A 27,396-nucleotide genomic window follows, 5' to 3' on the forward strand; every position below is an offset into this window, starting at 1 on the left:
TAAGTAGTACTTTTTCAAATCGGAGTTTTTCAGGGAACAGGAAATTGTAGTCTACCCTCCAACAGGTGGCGGTAATGTGCATGAACAAAAACAGAAGCGTTTGTCTCCCTTTGATGACCTCACGCTCTGCGACTCTATTCTCGTGTCTGTAGTAAGTTTATGATTAAAGGTGGTGATAATTATTAATGTTGTTATTGTTTTAATTAACTAAGATGTAAGACTGTTATCGAGCTGCAATGACAGAAATAAACACTGCTGATCTCCAGCTTTAATTCTTTGATCAGCTGATGATAGTCAATAATCGATTAATTGATTTAAATTAAACAAAAAGAACAAAACTTTGACAACTTAATGTTTGGTTTTGGACTAAATCGGACACACAGTCGTTTTTAAGATGTTAAGTTTTATAAAAATTTAAATGGTCATTTATTAATATAAATTTAGTCTAAGTATAAGTCTTGTGTCTTTTATAACAAAGTGTGTTTATAAACACTTGTGATGTCATAAAGCCATGCGTAGTGATGAGTGTTATGATTTTTATTTTATGAATTTTATTTGCACTTCCTGTGACTGTATTTTCGTCTTTATTTGGTCCTCAGGTCAAAGCCGGTGGTTCCAGCAGGTTGTCAGTTTGTGTCGCCGACTGATGATGTCAGTGTGATGTCGTCTGGAGCCTGCGGCGCAAACCATGTCCTGCACAGTGATTTTTAAAGTCGGGGTGTGTCTGAGGACTCTGAGGCCCTCAGGGTTCCTCAGCAGGTCCCAGTGGACTTCATGGCCGCGGTCTCACATGCTACGACACAGTGGCACCAAACACGGCCCCGTCACACACGAAGCCAAGGAAGCGCAAGACGGTACCCAGTACAGAAGTGTCGTGTCAAGTCTCCAGCAAGCATTTACCACCAGATCAGTGTTCAGTGCTGGGACAGCCAAGAGGAAGGCAGCCAAGGTGAAGAGACTCTCTCTGGAGGACGAGGACCAGCAAGTCCCAAAATCTAGCCTCAGAACAGCAGGTGGGACATCCATCTTCCTCAAAGACACATGTTTTTATGTCTCTGCTTTGTGAAGTGGGTGAGAGATCCACCCTGACCCACATAGAGATCAGGAATGTGGTCTCTGGACCGGCATCAGCTTTACTGATTCCATTTTTAGAAAACCGAAGGAGAGTTCCAGTTATAGGAGTGTTAGGTTACTGATCCCAGCTGAGAAATTGTCCTTATTAGTCTTGCAGGTAGACCAGGTGGCTCTGAGGGACAGGAGTTGGACTACCAACAAGACCCTTGATCTGCATCGGCTCACTCTACTCAGGGAACCAGACACCTGTGATGCACTAGAGTCCCGTCCGGGGGTGTTGTAGACTCATCTGTAGTGGAATCTGAGGCTGAACAGCAGCCTGATGGACCTCAAGGCCTGTTCAGGATTTAGTGAATCCTGGAGGGATCATGGAAATTTACTCATCCACTCTCCAGCCCAGAATCAGAAAAAGTTTGATTGTATGGAAAATACAAATTAAAAAAAAAATCTGCAGTGATTCTTATATTTTTATCTGCGGCCAAAATATGGCCATTGGGTATTGTGAAGGCCTTATGTCCATCTGTCTGTGCTCAGCATACGTCCAGTCTACCAAGGTCTTCAAATTCAAAGGGAACATTCTTGTGACACAAACCTTGGACAGGTTCAAAGATGGCTAATCTTGACCTATTTTAAGACATCAGAACTTCACATTCTGTTTCCTATTTTTATTCTCATACAGCCAAAGGTATTTTAGCATCGATTTATATTCTTTTACTTCTGTTTCACTGCAGACAGTATGAACACAAAAAGATATTTCAGGCCTTAAATACATTCCAAAAAAGTTGGGATGAGGAAAATTAGGATCAGTAACAAGTAAAATTAAATAATGTTATTTCAAACAGTTGATTATAATCATGATTGAGTAGAAAAGCAGGACCCACAGAAGGCTGAGACTTTGAGGAGCAAAGATGGGCAGAGGATCTCCAGTTTGTCAACAAATGTAAGAAAATGGTTGAAATATTTAGAAACAATGTTCCTCAAAGAAAGACTGGAAGAATATCATTGTGATTCAAGGAATCTGCAGGAGTTTCAGTGTGGAAACGTTTACAAGCCGAAGCTGAACACCCATGATCTGTGGTCCTTCAGACGGCACTGCATCAAGTACCATCATTCATCAGTAGTTGACCACATGGGCAAGGGATTACTTTAGGAAACCTTTGTCAAACACTACAATACAGAATTACAAAGTCCACTTAAAATTTTACTTTGCAAAAAAGAAATCTCATGTTAACCTTGTCCAGAAGCAGCGTTGCCTGCTCTCGACTCAGAGGCATCTGGTTTGGACCATCACACAGTGGAACCATGTACTGTGGTCAGAAAAATCAGTATTCCAGATGTTTTTTGGAAGAATTGGATGCCATGTGCTCTGGACCATAGGTGAAAAGGACCATCCAGACTATTATTAGCAACAAGTCCAAAAGCCAGGGTCTGTCATGGTCTGGGTTTGTGTCGGTGTCCTTGGCAAAGGTCATTTCTGTGATGGCAGCATTAATGCAGAAAAGTACACTGATTTTCTTTTCCAGGGGTGTTCGTGTATTTTTCAGCAAGACAAAGCAAAACCACATACTGCACACATTACAAAGTCATGACTGCAGAAGAAGAGGGGGCGGGTACTGGACTGACCTGTCTGCAGTCCTGACCTGTGCCCAACAGAGAATGTGTGGAGAATTTTGAAATGACAAATGCAACAATGATGACCCCATACTGTTGGACACCTTAAGATGTGTTTGTAAGAAGAATGGGACAAAATAACACCTGACACACTTCATCACTTGGTGCCATTAATATCTAAATGTCTTTTTAAGTTGTGAGAAGGAACAACAAATGCCTTAGTGTGTCTAAACATTTGTGGAATGTGTTGCAGGATGAAAATGAAATGAAGTTGACCAGGAAAAAATATGAAATATCTTTTTGGGTTCATGCTGTCTGCAATACAACAGAAGTCAAAGGAAATGTTAGAATCACTGCAGGGTTTTTATTTAGTTTGTGTTTTCTATACAGTCCAAATGTACATGTGACTTGAAGGTCTATGATCCCGCCCCTCAAAAAGCTGATTTAAAGACAAATTTCATAATGGTGAAGGTGGTTTAATGCAAAACATGTTTTCACCCGTCGCAGGTAAAATGTTTCTTCGTGTGGTCAGCTTGGAGTTGTTAGATTGTTGGTGTAGATTGAATCCATTGTTATCGTCACAAAGTTCAGTGGCTCCAACTGACAATAAAGATGCAGTCTGGAGCAAGAACACAGATTGCTTGTGTAAAGGTGACCTTTGACCCGGTGTGCTTTTGCAGGCTATTACGTAGACTAGATACCACTAGATGTCATAAGACCACTGTCATCATGACCTTGACCATGAAAATTGTCAGAATAAAATTTGACAAACATTAATGGATCATGGGGCACCGACAAGTTCGTTTCCTGTTCAAACCCACTCCTGCCCATTCTACATGTAACGTAGAGTTGCGTCAGGAAGGGCATCCGGTGTACAATTTGTGCCAAATCAATATACAGATCCACCTCGGATCTGCTGCGGTGACCCTGAGTAAGAAAAAAAGAAAAAAAAAGGGAGAAGCAGAAGGGACTTACTATAGTGTGTAAAATTGTGTTTTAACATCTTAGCTTTTATATTTTAATGTGTTCAATGTTTTTATGTTGAATATCGATGCTCAATTTCAAAACGTGTATAAAAAGAAAAAAAGACATGATATAGAAAGCCAGGGTAGTTAACGAGGTGTTAATTGGTTGTTGTGTGGATGATTGACAGAGAAGATGCAGCCTCCCGAGCGGGCGCTGTCCACCGCCGAGTGGAGTGAGCTGAAGGCATCACTGAGCAATCCAGAGCGATTTGAAGTCCAGATGATGATCACTCTCATGATCTCAGGAGCACATCTCGATATCGCCAAGTGAGGGAACGCCGAGCGCATGTTTGAATTTATCAGATGCCACACACACATACACACACTTTAAATCCGTAGTCTGGATGCGGTGAGAACTAAAACGTTTTCTACAGAAGGGTGAGTGGGGTTTGTTTGTTTGTTTTTAGGTCCCTGCTTAGTTTTGCTGCCATGGAAGCGGGCATGCTGTCCTATGAGCTGTTGCTACGTTACCTGATAGTGTGCGCCAACGGTGGCCACCACAATGAGGTGTTGGAGCTCTACGACATCATGCGGTCAAATTTCGCATCTCTGGACACAACCGCCGCCAGATTCTTCATCAAGTCATTCAGCTACACGGCGAGGTGGCGGGAGGCCATCAGCATCCTCCATGAGACAAACAAAGTGTGTAAACATCCTGTGTGTCGCTGCTTAGATAGGAAGTAGACACACACACATTTTTAAAAGAACTCAAGTTTCTCTGTGTTAAAAATTCTAAAAATGAGACCCTTTATTGTCAGTCAAACCTGGTCCAGGACCCGGACCCGCTGCTCTTTGGGACATCCTGAGGACTCGTTTGATCCTCAGAAAATCCTTCAGCTTTGTTGCCAAGCAACACAAAGAAAATTACTGTGAAACCTTGTCACATATTTCTTTATAAAATAAGTTGAAGATCACCTAAAAAAAAAAAAAAAAATCATGTACTTGATGTGAAGAAACTGAGACGTTATCAGAACACAGAGACCCTCGTTTGTAATGTTTGACTGAAGCCTGTGTTTATCTTTACATCTCATCAGCTGACTTCCTGTTATCCATCAGGTGCTCTGTTCATCAGCGTACAGCTATGATGACATCATCAGAGCAGCGATGCTGCACGGTGCTGTGACCACAGCCTGGACTCTGTATGAGGAACTCCTGAAAAAGGACCTGATCCCGGTCCAGGACACATGGAAGAGCCTTTTTACTGGCACGGGGAAGACTCCGCAAGGGGAGGAGGCCATGAGTGACGAGGAGCAACAGGACCGGCTCTTGAAGGTTCTGTTCTACATGAGAGAGAACTACATCTACCCTGAGCACAGCCTGGCCTGGGCCATCAAGACCTGGTTTGAGAGGTATTTGCCAAATCCACATCAGATGTGAGGTGTCATGTCCAGCGGGTCGTACACATTCTCCTGTGATCCTCTTACCTCTGAGGGACTCATTAGAGATCCAAACCTGTCCACCTTCAGGTTTCAGAACAAACCCAGATGTCAGCTGAACCATCTGAGATCCACTGAGAGCTTCAGGTTTCTGTGTCAGTTCAAAGTTAGATTTTTAGTCAAGTAAAAAAGAGTTTGTTTGACCACATTTGAAGTTTGGATTATTAACTCGTTCTGTGCAACACCACACACACACACACACACACACACACACCCCTTCCTGCACCAAAGTGAGGTACAGGAAAATGCCCATTGGAAGTGAGGACCACCCTCTGCTATACTTAGAAATAAACTGATACTGCATTTAAACTGTAGATGTCTCTCTAAGTCAAGTTGTCACCTCAGATTTTCAAGAATCACATTGAGAGGAGCATTTTTACAGCCTCTGAAAGTGTTTTTGTTAAAAAATCTTGTGAGGACCCGTCTAAATGTCCTCACTTTCCAAAATGGTCCCCACTAAACAGGTCCTCCACTCGCCATGATCCTCACAAAGATAGCAGTACAAACACACACACACACTCACACACACACATACACACACATATGTACGTTAAAGTACTTTGAGAGTTTCCTGTTATTTTTCCTTTCAGAAAAGCCGTTTCAAAGTTGAACTTGTTTTCTCTGTCTCTTTTTCGTTTCCCTGTTTTAGTCTCTCGGGGCAGAAATGGACCGGACGTTGGACCACCGCCACCCCAAAGTAATCACACTACTTCTTTTATTGCCTAAAAAAAAAAAATCCCCTTTGCAGTCTTAATCTTATTGGTTATTCTATTTTATTGATGATTTTGTTTTTGTCCAGATAAAGTGAGTATTTTTACTGTTCTTATCCTCCTATAAACATGCTGGAAAATCATTTCACACAACGTCCCAACTTCATGGGAACTGGGGTTGTATTTATTTTAACTAGTTTGGGAGGTTCTGCAACTTGTATACTGAAAAATGAATTAATAACAACAATAATTATTGTAATAACTACAAAGACAAGATATTTAATGTTCAAACTGATAAACTTTATTATTTTTGTGTAAATATTTGCTAATTTTGAAATGGATACCTACAACACATTTCAAAAAAGCTGGGACAGTGGTATGTTTGCCACTGTGTTAGATCACCTTTCCTTCTGACAACACTCAATAAGCATTTGGGAACTGAGGACACTAATTGTTGAAGCTTTGTAGGTGGAATTCTTTCCCATTGTTGCTTGATGTACGACTTCAGTTGTTCAGCAGTCCGGGGTCTCCGTTGTCGTATTTTGCACTTCATAATGCGCCACACATTTTCAATGGGCGACTGGTCTGGACTACAGGCAGGCCATTCTAGTACCCGCACTCTTTTACTACAAAGCCACGCTGCTGTAACATGTGCAGAATGTGGCTTGGCATTGTCTTGCTGAAATAAGCAGGGACGTCCCTGAAAAAGACGTTGCTTGGATGGCACGATGTGTTGCTCCAAAACCTGGATGTACCTTTCAGCATTGATGGTGCCATCACAGATGTGTAAGTTGTCCATGCCATGGGCACTAACACACCCCCATACCATCACAGATGCTGGCTTTTGAACTTTGCGCTGGTAACAATCTGGATGGTCTTTTTCCTCTTTTGTCCAGAGGACACGACGTCCATGATTTCCAAAAACAATTTGAAATGTGGACTCATCAGACCACAGCACACTTTTCTGCTTTGCGTCTGTCCATTTCAAATGAGCTCGGGCCCAGAGAAGGCGGCGGCGTTTCTGGATGTTGTTGATGTATGGCTTTTGCTTTGCATGGTAGAGTTTTAACTTGCACTTGTATATGTAGCGACAAACTGTGTTAACTGACAATGATTTTCTGAAGTGTTCCTGAGCCCACGCGGTAAGATTCTTTACACAAAGATGTTGGTTTTTAATGCAGTGCCGCCTGATGGATCAAAGGCCACAGGCATTCAATGTTGGTTTTCGGCCTTGCTGCTTATGTGTAGAAAGTTCTCCAGATTCTCTGAATCTTCTGATTATATTGTGGACTGTAGATGATGGAATCCCTAAATTCCTTGCAATTAAACATTGAGAAACATTGTTCTTAAACTGTTGGACTATTTTTTCATGCAGTTGTTCACAAAGTGGTGATCCTCGCCCCATCTTTGCTTGTGAACAGCTGAGCCTTCTGGGGATGCTCCTTTTATACCCAATCATGACACTCGCCTGTTTCCAATTAGGTGTTCTTTGAGCATCCATCAGCAGTTTTTTGTTGCCCCGTCCCAACTTTTTTGAAATGTGTTGCAGGCATTAATTTCAAAATGAGCAAATATTTGCACAAAAACAAAGTTTATCAGTTTGAACATTAAATATCTTGTCTTTGTGGTGTATTCAATTGAATATAGGTTGAAGAAGATTTTCAAATCATTGTTTTCTGTTTTTATTTACAATTTACACAATGTCCCAACTTCATTGGAATTGGGGTTGTATTTATATGTCAGACTTTCCCAGGAATTAAAGCACTAAACAAAATAAATTCAAATAATAAAAATCCACCCCAACAATGCACCAAAATCTCAAATGAAAGAACTGATAAAACAGAAAAAGGTGCAACTTTAACTCCAGAAAATCAGGTGCAAATGAAGGAAGATTAGAGCTTTTTAAATTAAAAAATGTAAATAAAAAAATGAATTGCTGAGCTTTACTTTTTAGGCAGAACTCTGATGAGATGTTACTGTGTGTTCGTGTTCACTTTTGTTGTGCACGTGTTGCCAACATCAGCTGATGGTGATCCACTGCAGCTCTGATTCTGAGTTCTGAAGCATTTTTCCTGCCCACAGCCCTCAGCTGAATCCCGCGATTCATCCAATTCCTCTTTCAGCATGTCGCAGTGCACGTGTGATTTTTTTTTTTTTTACCTTAGTGTCCCAATGTGCTTTCATGTGCGCGCGTGTGTGTGTCTGCGTGCTTAGTGGACTGTGCACGTGCTGCGGCTCATCGTTGGACTCCATCCAGCTGACACCAGACGAGTATGAAAAGCTCAAAGACCGAGTCATGACTGACATCATCAAGGGGCAGGATGTGTTCACCAAGACCACGCCACAGGTAAAGGTCACGACGGGTCCAACGTCACGGATCCAGTCAGAACTGCGGAGGTCTGTCCTCATCCCTCTGTCATCTGTCTCTGTCTGCTCACATTTTGTCACTTTCATCCTCCGCATGTGCTCAGAGGCGCTAGCGTGTCCACTGGAATACGTGCTCACACAGGATCCGCCTGATCCTCTTCATATCCATGGAATGGTTCTGAGTCAGAACTGACTCGGGACTGTTCCAAGTTGACCTCTGTTTATTAAATGTTAATTTGATTTTCGGACAGCAACTGGTCTTTGTCTTTTCCAGCATTCTTCTATTAAACAACAAACAAAATCCAGAAAAAATAAATAAATCCACAGTCCTGGTCTAAACACGGGTTCAGAGGAAGTCCATATCAGAGCTGTGTGTCATTTTACAGCCTGTTTGGGGTCCGTGTGCTCTTCTGATGAAGTTGTCTCTGTCGTCTCATGAAGACAGCTCAGAATAAATCAGAGTACCCCCAGTTTGTCCAGCAGTGTTTGTAAGATTAATGATCCTTTAATCACTTTCTGTCTCTTCAGGAGTTAAACCACTTCACTGCGTTTATGAAGTCAAAGCCCACGTTTGACGTGGTCATAGATGGACTGAACGTTGGAAACACCGCCGGCGTCGTAAGCCAACGCGCCTTTTCAGACGTGGTAAGAATCCATGTTCATGGAGCTTCACTTCGTGGACGTTGCTGTGAGTTTTGTGGAATCTGAAATGCTAGAGATTCTGAGTGAGGAATCAGTGTCTGGGTTTGTCAGTCCTAGATCCAGAATAAGATCCAGGCTTTCAGTGACTTCCTGGACTCACATATCAGAAGTGTCTGTATGTGGTGAAAGTCAAAAACTTAAGAGCCATAAGATCAGAGTCTGATTATCAGACTCTACCAATTGACCTAAGGTGAGGACTGGATGTCTTTGGTGCCAGGTATCTGTGGAGGCTCTTTGGGTCCTGCGCGAATGAGTGTGTCAAATGAATGGTTACTTAGTGAGACTCAGATGAGGAGGATCACTGACACTGTGAGGGAACATCAGCCACCACATTTTGTCCATGTGGTGTGTTTCTCTGGCCATGATCCAGCACACAGGTGCCTCAGTGTTGAGGATTGTAGCAGCTGAAGGTCAAGGACACGCCCATGTCACCCAGCCAAGGACATGCCCACGTCACCTGGTTGCAGCAGGCCGATGGTTCTGTAAGCTGTGTGTAAAGGAATGTCACTCATTGACAAACACTAACAGGCACAGCAGCACTTTGAGATCTATTGTGATTGGGTGATGCTGTGATGATGTCATAATTCTACCACATGTTTTTGGTCCAGTTGCTGGCGGTGGTGTCGAAGCTGGAGAGCCAAGGTTTGAATGTCCTGGTACTCGGCCGGAAGCACATGTTGAGTTCGTCCTCAAACTGGAAGAAGCGCAACATGAACCTGATCCAGCAAAAAGCCCACTGCTTCTTCACTGACAACATGTGAGTCCACATTACGGGTCTCTGTCTTTAATGCTGCACTTACGCTGTGGGAAAGCTGCCCTGCTGGTGGCAAACTGCAATCACACTCAGTGATAGCAGACAGTCCACATCAGATCTGTTGCCTTGGGTACGTGCTCGGAAAGTAATTTTCATCTGTTGCCTGGCTGTTGAATCATTAGGAAGAGAACTCGAAAACTAATCAAGAACCTTTTGAACAACAGACACCATAAATATGGTAACACAATCAAATGTAGGACAGATTTACATATGAGGGTGAAAGATGTGGTAGAACCAGAACACTTGCACATGTCAGGCCAGGAAGCCACGCCGGGACCACGTGTCAGCACATCCACAATCAATCAATCAACTTTTTTCTTGTATAGCGCCAAATCACAACAAACAGTTGCCCCAAGGCGCTCCACATTGCAAGGCAAGGCCATACAATAATTATGAAACACAGTCTACGTCTAAAGCAACATAACCAAGGGATGGTCCAGGGTCACCCGATCCAGCCCTAACTATAAGCCTTAGCGAAAAGGAAAGTTTTAAGCCTAATCTTAAAAGTAGAGAGGAACTTCTCGCAGACAATACAGAACTGCTCATCTACCTGCTGCAGTCAGGTGAAGTTAGACCGGCAGCCCAGAGCATTTTGGTCAAACGAACAAGGTACCAATATCTGAGGTCAGGATCTTGTACTTTGTGTTATATGACATGCAGAAATGAATGTCTGCCGGGGACCCCCCGCTGCGTCTGACCCCTAGGACCCCAAATAGAGGGTCAAAAAATGCGCTGGATCAAACGAAGGAGGTACCACAAAATATCAATGTACTCTCAACCAGCATAGTACACAGTTATTGAAACAGCCCTTGCCAGACATTTTGTCCTCTGCAAGGGGGGTGCCAGACACCCCTAAAAGGGTCCCAAAATTTGGGCTCGGTTAAACATTCAAGGTACCACATGAAGTTTGCATGAATTTTCATTATGTACTAAATGTATAATGAGTAATGCCAGACAAAATTTCTGCTGCATTGGCCCTGCCAGACACCCCCAAAATGAACCCTTTTTCTGGTAATGGTAAAATAGGGCTAGATTAAACTTCACAAGTACCACAAAAAGCTGCACCAAATGAATACGTGTCTCATAGAGTATTTAAATTTACCTTTGCCAGACATTTTGTCCTCTGCAAGGGGGGTGCCAGACATCCCTTAAAGGGTCCCAAAATTTGGGCTCGGTTAAACATTCAAGGTACCACATGAAACCAAGTTTGTATGAATAATGAGCAATGCCAGACAAAATTTCTGCTGGCAATTGTAAAATTGTGCTAGGTTAAACTTTAAAAGTACCACAAAGAAGCTGCACCAAATGAATATTTGTATCATACAATATTTAGATTTTACCTTTGCCAGAATTTTTTTAAGACATAGGATACCCTACACAATTCTGCATTGGACCTGTCAGACACTACTAAAATAAGCCCACAGCTTCTATTTGATGGTTAGATTAATCATTGAAGGTTATCAAATGGTTATACATCCTACACACATACGTCACACTGATTGGCTCCTGTGACATTAACCATTACTAAACCCCTGAAAAGGGTTCTGAAATAAGAGCTATGCCAGACTTAAAACACACGACCTGGAGCCTAGTTTGAAACAACAGTCACAATTTATAAAATATGCAAAGCAAATGACAATTTTTTTCATTGCACAAGCCCTCATTGAGACACCAAAACAATTAGACTCTTTCTCCTTGCTATTAATTGTTAAATTGAGCCCTTAGCCAAAAAAAGTAAGCAAGTACATATATTGTATCAAATGAAATGTCATCTTCAAACAAAATACTTGGAATGGTATTATGAAATTATGAACAGTCCACTGCTTTGTCTGCAGAAAAAGTACGCAGAAAGTTACATATCAGTCTCATTGCCAGAATCATCGCTCCAACCATTTTCTGTATTGGAATCATCTCACTCCTCCTCTGGCCAAGCAACTTCCAGCTCAATTTCAACCTCACACACATCGTCATCTTCTTGTTCAATCACCTTTAAAAGATCATCTGGCATAGTAGGGCTGGTGTACCAATCAGGGGTGTAGCATCCTTGTTCTTCTTTCCAGCCATACTTCAGAGGGTCCAAACTATCACCGGGATTTGCAGTGTCCACATTTCCCCTGAGAATACTTATATAGTGTGCTCGTTGTAGTTTCTTGTAGACAGTCTTTGCACATGGAGGTAGAAGTGCACAGTTGACTCTGTTCACCTTGGACTTTGGATTTTCCTGAAACGGAATGTAAAAGACACTTAATTTTTTCCCCCATGGAAAAATATTCACTTCAAGATGAACTCAGGTTTTAACATATTCTTATGTTGGATGGTGGATATATCTAATAGAACGTCTCTGTTTTTTTCATTAATACATACTGGTATTAAGAATGTGTGGCAAAAATATTGAAAGTATCTTTTATATGTACTTTTAGCATACCAAAAAAATATCTATGGTCATAAGCCATTAAGGTTACCTTGTCTACTTTCCCAGTCATCTGGCACAGCTTCACATATCTAGCTTCATTGACGTTCTTCACTGCATCCTTCATACCGTACAAGGAACAGACAAACTTCTCAGCTTGGCTTTGGTCTGAGGCATCTCTACGAGACAGACTAATGAAAAACTGGATAAGGTGACCTCCTGTGTCCTTTTCCACCACTTGTAGAGGTTTGATCTTCCCTTTCCTGTAGAATGAGGTAGTGAAGTCTGATCCAGTGAGGGCATCGCGAAGACTGTCAGCTGCTGGTTTTACTTTGGATGACGGGCACCTCTTAGTTGCATTCTCCTGAGCAAAGTTCAAGACCTTCCTTCTTTTGAATGGCTTCATGAACCTGTCCTGGTCTTCAGTGCATTCCTCCTGGAACTGGACTCGAAGCAAATGTGTGCTGATAGCCTACCTGTCCACATGCTTACACCATTGGATTAAACAGTGCTAACTGACCTACATTTCCTTTCATTTCAGTACAGGATTTTATCACTCTTTAATGGAGTTCCTTGTGGAGATCATCATTAATTTATATTAATGACTTGCAATTCATCTCTGAAAAACTGAAATTTATCCTCTTTGCTGATGACACAACGATAGTATGTTCTGGGGAAAACCTGGAACAACTTGTGATCGAAATGCAAATAGAAATTATTAAATTAAAAAATTGGTTTGATAGTAATAAATTGTCACTTAATATTTCAAAGACAAAATTAATGCTCTTTGGAAACCGAGAAATGAAAACAAAAGTAAATCTTAAAATTGACATGGTTCCTATTGAAAGGGTTAACCAACATAGATTTTTAGGAATAATAATCGATCACAGGATGTGCTGGAAACCCCACATTGCTTGCATACAATCCAAAATGGCCAGAAGTATTTCCATAATGGGGAAAGCCAAACATTTCTTAGATCAGGAGGCCTTATATATTATTTATTGTACATTAATATTAACATATATTAGCTATGGCATTGAGGTATGGGGTAATACATATAAAAGTAATGTAGACACACTTTTTAAGTTACAGAAAAGGGCAATAAGAATCATCCATAATGTAGGCTTCAGAGATCATACGAGTACACTGTTTTTACAATCCAAAATACTAAAATTTAGAGATCTTGCAGAATTTAAAACTTTACAAATTATTTTTAAAGTGAAACAAAACTTACTATCAGATAACCTCCAAAAATTGTTTAGTGAAAGAGAGGGAGATTACAATCTAAGAAGGAAATATAATTTAAAAAAAAACAGTGTGCTCGTACAACAATGAAACAAATGTGCCGAACGAGACATGGGGTGGATTTATGGAATAACCTAACTGAGGACATCAAAGTATGTACTACAGTACATCAATTCAAAATATTAAAAAATATGAAACTGAATAACATAATTCTTAATATACATACAGGTGTGCATGTTTGTGGATCTAAACTGTTATATTATTTGGTCATGACGAATGTATGGGAAATATGAATGCACACGAGTTACCCATGATACATGTGTGTGTGGGGGGGGGGGGGGGAATTATTATATCATCAAGTTTAATCGAATATAGGTAAATGTGCGTGCGTGCATGCATGCATGGGCTTGGGTGCCCATGGGTACATGTATGTGGGTTAAAAGTGTTATATTGTCAAATCTCATTGAATCTAGTGTGTGTATTGATGTATGCAAGGGTATTTGTGTATAGAGGTAGTGTATTTATGTAAATACATGTTATGTATAATGCAAGGTGTGTGTTTATATAGGTATATATGATCTCAAAATTTTTTTTTATTTTTTGTTCTTGTCTGCGTAGTCGAAAATAAAACGTGAAAGGGGGTAGAAAATATGTTTTACTTCATTCTACTCCCTTTGAGTAATGTACGGATTTTCAAAGATGAATGTGCGCAATGTATAAATGTTTTTAACTTGCTCAATAAAGTATTCATCATCATCATTTATAGTTACATACATACATATGTGCTTTACTTACCTCAAGCCATAAGAGAATAACAAGGGAAATGGAATGAAATTTCAATCACTTGTTCATTGTTTTGAAACAAGATGGTGTTTAATTGTTTTGAAACAAGATGGTGACCTTTTTTATAGAAAAAGGCTGCCACCTATTACCTATTCTAAGGACTTCATCCATTAGGTATCAAAGGGTTGTGGTATCATCTGTTGGTAGCAATTACCAGAAAAAAAAATGGTTCAATTTTGGGGGTGTCTGGAGTGGCCAATGCAACACAGAACCTTGCAACAGAAGTTGGTTTCATGCGATACCTTCAATGTTTAACCAAGCCTTTATTTTGGGACTCTTTTAGGGGGGTCTGGCACCCCCAATGCAGAGGACAAAATGTCTGGCAAAGGTAAATGTAAATACTCTATGGTACACATATTCGTTTGGTGCAGCTTTTTTGTGGTACTTTTGAAGTTTAATCTAGCCCAGTTTTACCATTACCAGAAAAAGGGTTCATTTTTGGGGGTGTCTGGCAGGGCCAATGCAGCAGAAATTTTGTCTGGTGTTGCTCATTATACATTTAGTACATAATGAAGATTCATACAAACGTGGTTTCATGGGGTACCTTGAATATTTAACTGAGCCCAAATTTTGGGACCCCCTTTATGGGTGTCTGGCACCCCCCTTGCAGAGGACAAAATGTCTGGCAAGGGCCGTTTCAATAACTGTGTACTATGCTGGTTCAGACTACAGGTATTTTGTGGTACCTCCTTCGTTTGATCCAGCTCAGTTTTTTGACCCCATATTTGGGGTCATATGGGTCAGTCGCAGCAGGGGGTCCCCAGCAGACATTCATTTCTGCATGTCGTATAATACATAGTACAAGATCCTGACCTTGGATATTGGTACCTCGTTCGTTTGACCAAATTGCTCTGGGCTGCTGTTCTAAGTGGGGGTGTGTCCTTCACCAGGTATCATGTGGGTGTGTCCTGAGTGGAACATTCAGAGCTGAAAATTTTGGGCATGGCCTCAAATCTGGATCTTTTGATGGAGACTGGGTGGAACCATTTTAACCAAACCTGCTCACAGTTTGGGCGAGCTACACATAAAAGGGGTGGGGCCAGGACAAACAATAATCCAACACACCTTTTCTTAAACTGTCAGTTCAAAGGATGACCCGTTCCTGCTCTATGCCACACTGCATTCTGGGAACCACTGCCTGTTTGTGAGTCGGGACCTGATGAGGGACCACAAGGCCTGCCTTCCGGACTCCACCAGCAGGCAGCTCTTCTTCAAATGGCAGAGAGGTCACCAGCTGGTCCTTGACGAATACAGGTCCAAGGATATGATCCGCTTCCAGGTACTGAACTCAGACAGACCGGGACCCACATACTGTGTTTTGATTTTATCTGTTCAGTTGAACGTAAACAGCTTCTGTGGAGCACAGAAGCACATGGACTCTAGGCTCAAGTCCCCCAGACGTCTTTTGAAAAATTAGAAATAATGTAGAAATGCATGTTGAATGAATTCTCTAAAAGGACCTGATGAACGCTGTGTATTTCAGATGATCCCGAGCTATGACACCGTTGTGCAGACATCTGGGTGCTCGTGGCACATTCCCTATGACAACATGAATGGGCGGAGCACCTACGAAGTGCCTGAGAAGTGGCTCTGCCTCACCAAACACTGACCTCAGGTCAGATTACTGATTGTTATTCCTGATTCGCCGTCTCATTATTCCACGCCTCATTATTCCACGCTGGTGTTTGGCAGGTTTCAGGAAGACGAGCTGCTCGACAAATGGATCATACGTCATCGTGTTGTTGATTTTGTGGAGATGAACTGAATGCTGTGAGCGTTTGACACACTTTAATTTAATTGGCCTATTCAGCTTCCATTAAAAAATACATCTCAGTATACACAGCATTTACATATCATACAACACGCCAGGACACAGTCCACAGCACGTCTGGCACCACCTGCAGGGGGCTCAGGGGCTTGTTCAATCTCTGCCACATCGTCCACGCCGCCATCAGCTCACAGCCTCTGACGTCCTTGTGGGCTAGTGACGGTTCCACTGGATGTCATCATAACACACCTACACACACACACAGTTTCAGTCAGCCTGCTGTCACCACGTTAATAAACACAAATCTGGATTTTAATGTGACTGAAGACACCTTATTTCAGTTTAACAAAATCAGCTCATTTAATTTGTGCATGTTAACGTACATATGCAAAGATATTTTTTCTGGTTTGTGTCTTGATTTCTTCTAAGATAAACAGAAACAACCTGTTGGTTTTTGTTGGAATAACTGGACCATTTATTTTGGATTCTCTCTTTGTGAATGTGTTCTGATGCCTCTGATCACTGTGTTTACACACTAAACACGTGGCAGTGGTGTTTTATATATTTACACACTCACAAAATCAGCTCTGATTTCAATTTATCTTCATTTATATAGCGCCAAATTGCAACAAAGTTGCTGCAAGGTGCTTCACACAAGTAAAGTCTAATGCCGCGTTCACACCGGACAACACGCAAGCGACGGCGGCAACAGGTTGCCATGTAATCCCTATGGAAGGACGTGTTGTGGCGCCACAAAAGTCCAAGCCATGCAATGCGACGTGATGGACGCGAATTAAGCGATTTTGAGTGATTGGCGCATTTGTGGCGTAATATCGCGTCGCGTTGCCCTCCTTCCCAAGTTGAAAAATCTGAACTTTTTCGTCTTGTCACGTCGTGATGACCAATCAAGGTCTGGATATGTAGTGACATGGAGATGTCTGGAGTTTATACTTAATGTGGACATGTCCTGTCTCTGACAGCCTGCCTGTGAGCAGGACTTATGTCCCTTTTGTCCTTTATTTCACAATTATGACAGAGTTTGAGGGGAGAGGGAGCAGCGGCAGCAGCCAGTTTTTTTTTTTTTTTACCCCCCACGTGTGAGCGCAAACAAATCGTCCGTGAAGATAATTTTATTAACTACACACATGTATAATAAAACAAATGGTGACTGGTATGTAACACAATTATGACAAAGTTTGAGGAGACAGCGAGCAGCAGTATTTTTTATTTATTTATTTTTTAATTGTTCACATGTGCGCGCGAACGGGACAGGAGGTCCTCAAACTGGGTCCTGGAGAGGTGGAAGTACCGCTGAAAGTGGCCGTCATCCAGACGCAGCTCCTGCAGCAAATAATTTAACTCCCCAAATTGGGAACGTCTCATGAAGATGTTGTGAACCCAGGGACGGTGCCGCTGGTGACGTTTGTCAGCTTTCCACAACAACTGACACAGCACAGCAACTCGCTCCGTGTGATCAAGGTCCAGCATGTTGACTTGATGGCAGGCAGAATGGAAGCTCCTCCTATTTGATGGCGCATTGCGGCAAATTTTCGCAGCGAAAGCAGAGCAACACACCGGCGATGGTGGCGCGTCCATCACCAGGCAAGAGATGTGAATTTGTGGTGTCACATGTCATGCGGTGTGAACGCGGCATAACCCCTCTGATGTCTTTGAACACTGATAGGAAATCATTGTTTTCATGCTAGCTACACGTTAATTAGCTGTGTTATTAATACATGGCAATTAGCTGGTTAGCTTGATATTAGTGGTGCAGTTTTAGGTTTTTCTGTTTTTGGACAAGTTCACGCTGCAGCAGAGCCGCCGTACAGGAAATACAACTTCAGCTTTGTTGTTTCTGTTGTGTTTTTCCACAGAGCAGATGCTCAAAGCGTTCTACACTGATGCCTCACATCTACACCCCCAGCCAAGGCCAGGACCCAAGTCTGCAGGCCGGCTCCTGAGTCTCTGAACGACCTGCTCTGCTGTTGACAGACAACCAAAAAGAAAAAGAGGGGGAAAAAAAAAAAAGCTTCATTTTCAGGAAAGTATTTTCAAATCTTATGTGTAAAATTTGACCTCAACGATTAAATCAGCGACATCTGTAGAAACGGTTTACGTCAAAAGAAAAATGAGCTTTATGCACCTTTTTGTTTGTTTGTTTAAACTGGGTCTTTTTAATGATTGCAGGGTTTGCAGACCATCTTTTATTGGGGCGGGGTTTACATACACTTGCGTGCTGATTGGGTATCGCCTCTGACATGCCCACCAAACCAGAAAACAAACCTCAAACTTCAGTGACACATTTTGAGATTGAACGCCGCTCTACGTTAAATGTTACCTCCTCTTCAGACTCCGCCTCCTCTTCTTCCTCTGTGTCATCTGATTCGCTATCAGGCAGCTCCCTCAGCTCCGCCCTGGTGAGCGGGTACAGTTCTTTCTGGATTTCAACATTCTGGCGGCCGTAAGTCAAATGGAAAGCAGAGTGACCTCCGTAGGTCACATGGTTTGGGTCAGCTCCATTTTTCAGCAGGAGCTGAACCAATGAGAGATTCTGCTGGTCCACAGCCAGGTGCAACGCACTGCGACCGTTACACTGCTCCTACAGGACGGGAGGACAACACATGACCACAGCATCAGAGGGTTGCAAGTTTGATTTCCAACTCACCCTCTATTGGTCTCTGACCAACACACCTGAATCCACAAAAAAAACACACTACCTTCCTGAACGGTGTGCGGCGTGTACCTGTGCGTTGACGTCGGCTCCGAGAACCACCAAATTCTCCACCAGTGAAAGGAAGCCGTGGACAGAGGCCAGATGGAGACAGTTCAGACCTGCAGCCAAGTAACAGGAACAACGTTTCAGTAAAAGTGACAAACTGGATGTAAAGAGGTCTGTGTGCGTGCAACTGTTTGTAACGTTATTTGCTAATACATATGTGTTGCGGACAGTGATGCCGGTAACGCGTTACTTAGTAACACGTTACTCTAATCTGACCACTTTTTTTAGTAACGAGTAATCTAACGCGTTAATCTTTCCAAATCAGTAATCAGATTAAAGTTACTTCTCCATGTCACTGTGCGTTACTATTATTTTTCATTGTGGGTCGACAGTAGCATTAAACTTGGTCTATGGGCAGGAGGTCGGGGTTCGACTGAACGTCCCACTTTAAGCGGGCTGTGAGCTTTTCATCCGCGTTTTTTTGCAGCTGCTCGACTCGTCCTCACCTCTTAAAGCGCGGTGATCAGCATACCTGCACTGAGCTTTACAAAGACATTTTTATACTTTTTTTCCTCCTTTATTTAGAGCTGAGCTGCTCCGTATCGTCTCGTTAAAAACAGCTGATCCTCCGCGACGCGTCAACAACTAACACTGTTTTCCACTCAAATGCACCTAAACTCTCTTTCTGAGGACCACATGATGTGAAAACTCAATAAAACTTTCTTACCTGTAAATCTGGTCCTGTTTTCTGCATAAATAAATGTTATCCATTCTTTGTGCTCAAACGCCAAAGCAGGGGCGAATCTAGATGGAATGGGGGCGTGGGGGAAGGATGTGCCCCCACAACACCCCTAGATTAAAGGTCCAGTTTTGAAGCCGTTTTGTACTACAACTACTAATACTGTTTAAAATAATAATTTCGACAAGTAAAATGTTTAGAGAATTTAAATGTTAGAAAAATGTTAGAATTTAATAGTTACATTTATAAACAATGTAGGTTTGAAATTGCAAGTTTTACTGTTACAGTGCTGTCAACAGTTAAATATGAGGTCAAGAAAGAGGTCTTTATTTTACTTTTTATAAAACAAGTATTTGTTTTCATTGAAGTCAAGAAAGGGTGACTATAAAGTGAGTTTTGGCAAAACAGGTATCATTGTCATGTTGACATGGGTTGTTGTCGGCAGCTGGGGAAAGTAACTAAAAAAGTAACTAGTAATCTAACTTAGTTACTTTTTCAAGGAGTAATCAGTAATTGGATTACTTTTTCAAAGTAACTGTGGCAACACTGGTTGCGGACATGAACAAGCGCAGCTCTTCAGCATCTCACCATGTCATTCAGGTCCTGCAGACTTTTTTTTTTTAATGCTTCTGGAGAGCATTAGCATGGCTAAAGATCTTCACCTTTTGGGGAGCCCAAGCCCCCCCAGACACCCCAACTACAGTCCTCTTAACCCCCTGCCACTTTAAGCATTTTCTTTATTTGCATTCTCACATGCCTGGAAAAAGAGTCCTTACCATCTCATTTAGGTCCGTCACACTTTATTTTCAGTAAATATGCTGGGAGCATAATCATGGCAAAGATGTTCTGCTTCCCAGAGCCCCCAACTACTGCCCTCTTAATTGCTGCCATTTTAAGCATTTCCTTTATTTGCATCTTACATGTCTAGAAGAGTCCTCACTATGTATTTTAGGTCCTTCAAATTTTTTTTTCAGTAAATCCTTCTGGGAAGCATATGCATGGCTAAAACTCTAACCTTAACACCCCCCCTCAACTACACCCCAACCCCCTGCCACATTAAGCATTTTTTATATGCTGATGAAAATTCAGATTCTAACTTTTCAGCTACTTCATAGTAAGGCTGCTCAGTATGGCCAAATTAGCTGAACTTTCAGGTCTTCTTTGTAAGAAAAGCTTCCTCTACACCACTCCAGCAGGATGCTACATTTTATTTTTATTTTTTTTTATTAAATTTATACCGTTGTAGAGATATGCTATCAGTTTGAGTTTAAGGAAGATCATTTTAGACATTAGAAAATGGCTCTTTACTCACCAATACTAGGGGTCTGTGGTTCAGACGGTGTTCAAATCCAAAACTGGCTCAAACATATTTCTTCTACTAAGGTGGATTAGAAGCTTTTTGTGGAACACAGCACCAACTACTGTACAGGATGGACCTGGCAGTCAATATGTGTCACCGATTTCAAAATGGCTCTTTTCAACCAGATGTGTGGTGCTGTGACATGTCAATCATCCGGGTGGCACCTGGGGTGTCCAATCAGATTTCAGGGAAGTCCACCGCAACCCAGCTACACCCATGCCAGCAAGTGTTCAACATTTGACATTTCCACTGTGGACTCAAAATGTGGCACTTCCTGCTTCAGTGTGAACTTGCCACTGTATACCCGTAAGATTCCATGAGATCTTGTCTGTCAATCCAGGAAGTGTTTTGACATTTGACATTTCCTGTTTCACTGTGGACTCAAAATTTGGCATTTCCTGTTTGGGGCTCAGTGTACCATGAGTGAGCTTAAACTCACAAAAGGAGCAATCGCAGCTTGCGTCAAATCCAGACCGGGGCGGGGGGGGACTGGCTGCATACTGGACAAAATAAGGCAGATCCTAATGCTGCCATCTTGGCAGTGCAAAACCCTAACTAACCCATAAATGGCCAAACAGGTGGGGTGTTCTTTGGACAAGAGAGAGTGGTGAATTAAACTCAAACACACCCCCATCACACAGCGACTGAACAAGCAATGCTAAAGCTAACAGGCTAACTTTAGGTTCAGGTGTTTGAATAATATTTTTGCATTTTGTGTGGTAGTTGATGCGAGTATTAAAATGTGTGACTGGCATTATGTTGCACCAACAGTAGCGCTAATGAAACCAGGCTACCTGCTAATTAGTGCTAACATGGTGCAACATTTCAATAATACTAAATTTCAACAGAAATACTGAAGCAAACGAGTAACAGACGAGTGTAAAGAAGACACTCGCACATGCTTAGTTTCTGTTTCACTGTTTTTTCAGGATGGCTCTGCAGCTACGCTAATGTTCTGAACGTATTTTAACATCAGCTCACAGGAAACAGTTTTAATGTGAAAGGCTGATGCTGAGTCAGGCTAACTGATGAGTTAATGCTAAAATTAAGACTTAATTGGTTTTAAGGCCTGAATTCTTTTTCTGCAGACAACAGCACCTGGACAAAGTGAAGCACGAAGTAAAGACTTTGGTGACAGTGAAAATACAGCTCAGTCTTACCGCGGTAGTTGTAGGCCGCCATCGCCGCTTTAAGATCGGCCGACTGACTGTTTTGTGTGAGGACGCAGAAACACAACAGGTTACCATAGTAACAGGCAATGTGAAGGGGAGTGTCTCCGTTGTAGTCCACCAGTGTGGGGTCACATCCTGCCGCCAGTAGCTGCTGGCACACGTCAGGCTGGTTCGTCACCACAGCCAGGTGCAAAGGACTCTGGGACAGACACACAAGCAGAGAGAACGTTTTAGTCAAAAGACTTCATGAAATCAAGTTTGACTTGCATCAACGGCTTTCGTGCCACATAGCAACATGGCGAAAAAAGGTTAAACACAGGCCCACAAAAAAAAAAAAAAAAAAACAGAAATCAGGTAGAACTATAAATGGAAAAACTACAAAGAATAAATAATTCTGAAATGCAAAGTTACTAACAGCTAATCAACAAACCAGTAACCATGTCAGTTTTCAAGTTTGGCTTTAAATAATGGGAACCAGCAGGGTTCTGAAGTTTGAAGGTTCTGTGTCAAATTGTTTTTTGTTGTTGTTGTTTTGTTTTTAATGTGAGACACTAATGTGGACAGACAGCATACCTGTCTCTGGTGGTTCTGTCTGTTGAGGAACTGTGTGTTCCTGGACTGGGTTATGGTGGTTCTGATGCAGTCTTTGGCCTCATGGATGATGGCCAGATGGAGCCAACTGAAGAAACAGAAAACCAATTAATCCCCAAACACAATCAAACTGACAACAACAGATCCAACACTCCAGACAACAACAAACCAACAGGATGGCTTACCGTCTCTTGAGACATGATATTTACAGTACAAAAAAAAAGTCACTTGAGATACAGCTTGTTGACAGCTCTCACTCTCATATGGCCGCAACCAAATGAGCCTGTCAGAAAATGGCTGTATCCGTGTAATGGGCTTTATGACATGACTGAGACTAGAAGCAAAAATAAATAAATAAATAAAAATTACGGGTTAGCCATGATCAAATGGTCACAAATTTTGCAAAGATGGCAATTTTTCAGGTTCATCACATATTGATCAACTTATGTCTAATGTAAAATAAGGGACATGGGTTCAAAATGTCATGAAGTGTCGCCAGATAACAAGAGTGCTCTGAGTGTACAATAAACCCCGCTGGCAAATGCTGCTTTGGTACAAGTGCTTGGCAGCATCTGGTTTGTTAATCAAGGGCCATAACTATGCCAAAATGTGTCAATCTTGTACAATATTACAGTATGCATATTATCAACATATAACAAAGATTTGTACTAAGGTACATGAAAGTCCAACTGAAAATGTGAGAGTTTATTTCAGAATAAATGCACCAACTCATGAAATTGTCAGAGTCTAGATTTGTTAATCAAGGCTCATAACTCTGGTAAAATAAGCCCAACTGGAACAATATGAAAATATGCATATTACCAACCTATAACAAGGATTTGTACCAAGTTACATGAAATTGCTACTAAAAGTGTGAGAGGAATTGATTTCACAACACTTATATCCTTTTTGGGATGGATGTTGTCCCAAAAAGGGTATAAGCGTTACGAACTCAACGTATGATCATGTTTGGACCAGATGATGCAGTGAGTGACTGAGGTCAAATAAGATTTCAATTTATTTAGTTTATATGACGCCAAATCACAACAAAGCTACCTTAAGGTGCTTCACATAAGTAAGCTCTAACCTTACCAACCCCAAGAGCAAGCACACAGGTGACAGTGGTAAGCAAAACCTCCCTCTGATGAGATTGAGGAAGAAACCTCAAGCAGACCAGACTCAAAGGGGTGACCCACTGCTTAGGCCATTCTACCAAAAAGGTTTACAATACAGAACATAACACAACAACAATTGATGAGAGTCCATGCAGGTGCCCAGTCCACCATCTGGGGGGGGGGGGGCATCGAGCCAGTCACTGGATCCGTCCCTGCAGCAGCAGATTTGTAAGGTCAGATCTCCTCCCTTTATACTGAACCACCAAAATCCACTTACAGTGACATTTCTCTTTGCTAATTTAATTAACAAGAGTGCTCTGAGAGCACAATATCCTCCACTGGGAAATGGTTTTGGTACCAGTAAATAACATGATAAATAACATTTCAAGATATGTGATAGTTGATTTCAGAATGCAGACTCCAACTTATGAAACTGGCAGTATCTAGGTTTATTAATGAAGGGCCATAACTCTGCCAAAATGTATTAATCTTGTATTACATTACACTATGTGTATTACCAACCTATAACAAGGACTTGTACCAAGTTTCACAAAATTCCTCCTAAAAACGAGAGAAGTGGATTTCAGAATGCAGGCACCCACCCGTGAAACTGAAGGAGTCTAGATTTGTTAATCAAGGGCTCTAACTCTGGTAAAATGGGCCCAACTCGAACAATATAATATGTATATTACCAACCTATAACAAGGACTTGTACCAAGTTTCACAAAATTTCACGTAAAAAATGTGAGGAGTTGATTTCAGAATGCTTATACCCTTTTTGGGAGGGAGGGACAGAGACAGATGGACGGAAATTGCCACGGTATAATCCTCCTTCAGGCCTTCAGCCAGTGGGGGAAAAAAGTTAGTTATTATTAAAATAACCATGTTTGCATTTTTCGTTCTTATGGACTTTACAGATCAGAAACAACTGACCATTCAAATTTTTAAGAAAACAGGTTTACATTATTATAATTTAAGATAACCTATGACATAGCACGGTACCATGACCTGAGAGAATATCTGGACATTCATATGATCAGTTACTGACTCTACAAGCTGATTATGATGACTGTTTACTGTTATTTTTTCATTATTTTATTAACTTAAGGTGTCGATATGAATCTTATTCTCTGCAGAAACACACTCAGAATACAAGAACATGTTATTTGTAATACTGAAATGAACCCGGATTATGTCCTCACTATGACACTGTTACAGACTCTACATAAATCACTGGACCCAACGGATGTTTGACGGCTCAACGTCCTCAGACAGTTCAGATTAACACACTGTGTCAAAAAAGTATATCATCAATTATCTTCAAATTCAGAACAGAGGGGAATTTTTTTATATACTATAATTTAAATTCAGTTTAAAAGAAAAATGTATTATTTCAAGGTTATAATTTACTGCAAGGTAGGTGTTAATGTTATAATCGGGTACAGCCCGGTCCGGAACAAGAAAGGGTCTACTGACGGGGAATCAAACCCATAAACACACATATTACATACACAACACAGTACTGCACATGTAATATGTTTAAAAATTAATTGAATTAACGTTTTCTTTCTTGTTGACTTGACTTTTGTTCTTTTCGACATTCTTTTGACCTGTTTACATTTGGGCCACTGGGGAAAAAAAAACCCTTTAGTGTCCGAGATTCAACACAAACACTTTCTGGCCCAAAAACTTTAGCACTTGTTGGTTTTTGGTTTGTTTGTAAAGACTAAAGAAAAAAAAAACTGTTGCTAAATTGGCTAAATGAGCATTTTTATTGACAAACTTTTTGTTTGTTTTCACGGGCACGCGCACCGTTAGGACTCTGCGGCAGCGCGCGCGGGACTTTCCCAGCATGCACCGCGGCCACAGCAGAATAAAAGCGTTTTCTTTTTTTTTTTCCAAAACCAGAATAATCCCCTTTTGTACAGTATCTGATCGGACCCAAGTTCTCATCACAGTCAGCACCTGATCCCACGATCCAGACTAGGCCTGATCCTGGTCGGATTACCTCCACGACCAGATCTCGGCCTTCGCCTTAAACAATCCGACTTTCCTCTAAAACGCACAAATATAGCTCTTTGTCTTCAGGACTCACGTGTCTCCGTCCTCGGTGACCTGGTTCTGCCAATCGGGCGGTTCTCCAGGTCGTTGCGGATTTTCTTCTCCCAGCTGGAGCTCCCGGAGCTCCGCCGCCACCTCCCGGTACTCCTCCTCCTTCAGTGAGTCTAGGCCGCTGTCCAGCCGCTCCTCCGGAACCGGGACCGACTCATCGGCCTTAAGGTCCCCGTCGTCGAACACGACACCCCGCTGCAGGTCCATGGTGGACTTTCCCGAAGGTGCGCTTGGTGGAACGGAGCTGCAAATGTCGTCTTCAGCGGGGCGGAGCTAACCAACGGGGGCGGGGAATTTCCCAAGACTTCTACTCAGTAATCCGATTACTCAATGTATCCGATTACATTCCACACAAACGTTACTTTTCTCTACCTCCAGGATACAGAAAATAATGTTAGAAATGTGTACAAATGAAAAGTAATAACAAAACGCTTGTATCTTCTTAATTTGCAATTTGAATGTGTTCAAATCCACAAACAGTAGCCAAGAAATTCACAAATAAATGACAAAAACAGAGGAGGGGAACGATCACAGTGGTTTCTCGTCCTCAGTATGATCACATGAACAGTTTTATACTTTAAAGTAAAAAAAAATCCTTCCATCCGCATCATATTGTTCAGGAAAACATAGATGTTAGAAATCAATTTTAAGCAGAGCAGAAAAATCTCTGCCTTCATTCAGGTGACACAAATCAGAAAGGTTGTTTTATCGGTTTTATCTCACCTCCAGCCAGAACTGTAACTGCCTGACTGTCCACTGGGGGCGCTGTTTCACAGGGTACCCTGTTTCACTGCATTATTTTGACATACTAGGGGAGGTGATGGTCTAGTGGTTAAGCTGTTGGGCTTGATAACAGAGGATCCTTGGTTCAAATCCCAGCCTGAACGAAAAATCACTAAGGGCCCTTGGGCAAGGTCCTTAATCCCCTAGTTGCTCCCGGTGTGTAGTGAGCACCTTGTGTGGCACCACCCTGACATCGGGGTGAATGTGAGGCATTATTGTAAAATGCTTTGAGTGTCTGATGCAGATGGAAAAGCGCTATAAATGCAGTCCATTTACATTATTTTTTTTTACCATCATGTGATTTGAAATCTTCTTTCAGATGTCTGATCTTTTCAGGGATCAGGGCCTCCAGCCTGTGGCTCCTGACGTCAAGGTGGTTCCACATCAAACTCCTCCAACCCAGAAGCAGGTCCTGCAGCCTGGAATCTGCACATGGTCACAGCTCCTCTTGATTGTCTGAACTGAACCTGTGGACCTCATTGATCCTCCCAGGTCCTGCTTCAGGGAGTGGATTTCCTGTTCTGAGTAAGATTACTGGAACAATTGTGATTATTATTACAGTCTCTGAGACAGAAAGTCTCAGTGATGCTGCAATTGTGTTCATTCCACAAGCTGCAAGACAGGAAATCATGAAAACACATATAAGCTGAGTTGATCCTGGCAGTAAACAGTTTCTCCACCATGCAGTAGAATGATCCCAATAAGAAGCCAACCTGTCTCCAAACATCTGGACTGGAGGGGAAATGAACTGGTTAATTGCTCTGTTGTTTTCTGTTGGGATCCTCGTACCTTCTATAGTA

At 41.8% G+C, this 27,396-nt stretch overlaps 2 protein-coding genes across 4 annotated transcripts; one reads left to right on the plus strand and one right to left on the minus strand.

The window, feature by feature from the left end:
* The first annotated feature begins 98 nt into the window (after positions 1 to 98).
* Positions 99 to 18,075, plus strand: prorp (protein only RNase P catalytic subunit). 3 transcript variants are annotated; one of them, XR_004566781.1, is made up of 13 exons: positions 99 to 151; positions 600 to 1,013; positions 3,839 to 3,977; positions 4,118 to 4,352; positions 4,767 to 5,059; positions 5,796 to 5,843; positions 8,071 to 8,203; positions 8,752 to 8,868; positions 9,534 to 9,682; positions 15,321 to 15,516; positions 15,721 to 15,852; positions 15,930 to 16,007; positions 17,885 to 18,075. XR_004566781.1 is itself a non-coding variant. In XM_034195326.1 (12 exons), exons 2-11 carry the CDS (start codon positions 689 to 691, stop codon positions 15,844 to 15,846), a joined length of 1,761 nt encoding a protein of 586 aa, XP_034051217.1. In that variant the 5' UTR covers positions 99 to 151; positions 600 to 688; the 3' UTR covers positions 15,847 to 15,852; positions 17,880 to 18,075. The 3 variants fall into 3 exon arrangements, 2 of the variants coding, with proteins under 2 accessions (XP_034051217.1, XP_034051216.1); XM_034195326.1 differs by lacking the exon at positions 15,930 to 16,007 and having other exon boundaries at positions 17,880 to 18,075; XM_034195325.1 differs by lacking the exon at positions 15,930 to 16,007.
* On the minus strand, positions 16,011 to 26,209 carry nfkbiab (nuclear factor of kappa light polypeptide gene enhancer in B-cells inhibitor, alpha b). The gene is made up of 6 exons (XM_034195328.1): positions 25,797 to 26,209; positions 22,569 to 22,674; positions 21,984 to 22,194; positions 18,749 to 18,837; positions 18,344 to 18,604; positions 16,011 to 16,254 (listed from the first exon to the last, which is right to left on the minus strand). The coding sequence occupies exons 1-6, from the start codon at positions 26,018 to 26,020 to the stop codon at positions 16,219 to 16,221; spliced, it is 927 nt and encodes a 308-aa protein (XP_034051219.1). The 5' UTR covers positions 26,021 to 26,209; the 3' UTR covers positions 16,011 to 16,218.
* Between the last annotated feature and the right edge of the window lie 1,187 nt (positions 26,210 to 27,396).

Source organism: Thalassophryne amazonica, chromosome 19 (assembly GCF_902500255.1).
Source record: "Thalassophryne amazonica chromosome 19, fThaAma1.1, whole genome shotgun sequence".
In the NCBI taxonomy this organism is placed as follows: domain Eukaryota; kingdom Metazoa; phylum Chordata; class Actinopteri; order Batrachoidiformes; family Batrachoididae; genus Thalassophryne; species Thalassophryne amazonica.

Excerpts from the sequence above, each read along its gene's own strand:
- prorp (XM_034195326.1), top strand. The coding sequence starts at position 689 with ATGTCCTGCACAGTGATTTTTAAAGTCGGGGTGTGTCTGAGGACTCTG. Across the intron at positions 5,060-5,795 it reads ATCAAGACCTGGTTTGAGAG|TCTCTCGGGGCAGAAATGGA; the intron begins GTATTTGCCAAA and ends TCCCTGTTTTAG. Across the intron at positions 5,844-8,070 it reads TGGACCACCGCCACCCCAAA|TGGACTGTGCACGTGCTGCG; the intron begins GTAATCACACTA and ends CTGCGTGCTTAG.
- nfkbiab (XM_034195328.1), bottom strand. The coding sequence starts at position 26,020 with ATGGACCTGCAGCGGGGTGTCGTGTTCGACGACGGGGACCTTAAGGCC. Across the intron at positions 18,838-21,983 it reads GGCGGCCTACAACTACCGCG|GTCTGAACTGTCTCCATCTG; the intron begins GTAAGACTGAGC and ends ACTTGGCTGCAG. Across the intron at positions 16,255-18,343 it reads AGGCGGAGTCTGAAGAGGAG|GTGTGTTATGATGACATCCA; the intron begins GTAACATTTAAC and ends GTGTGTGTGTAG.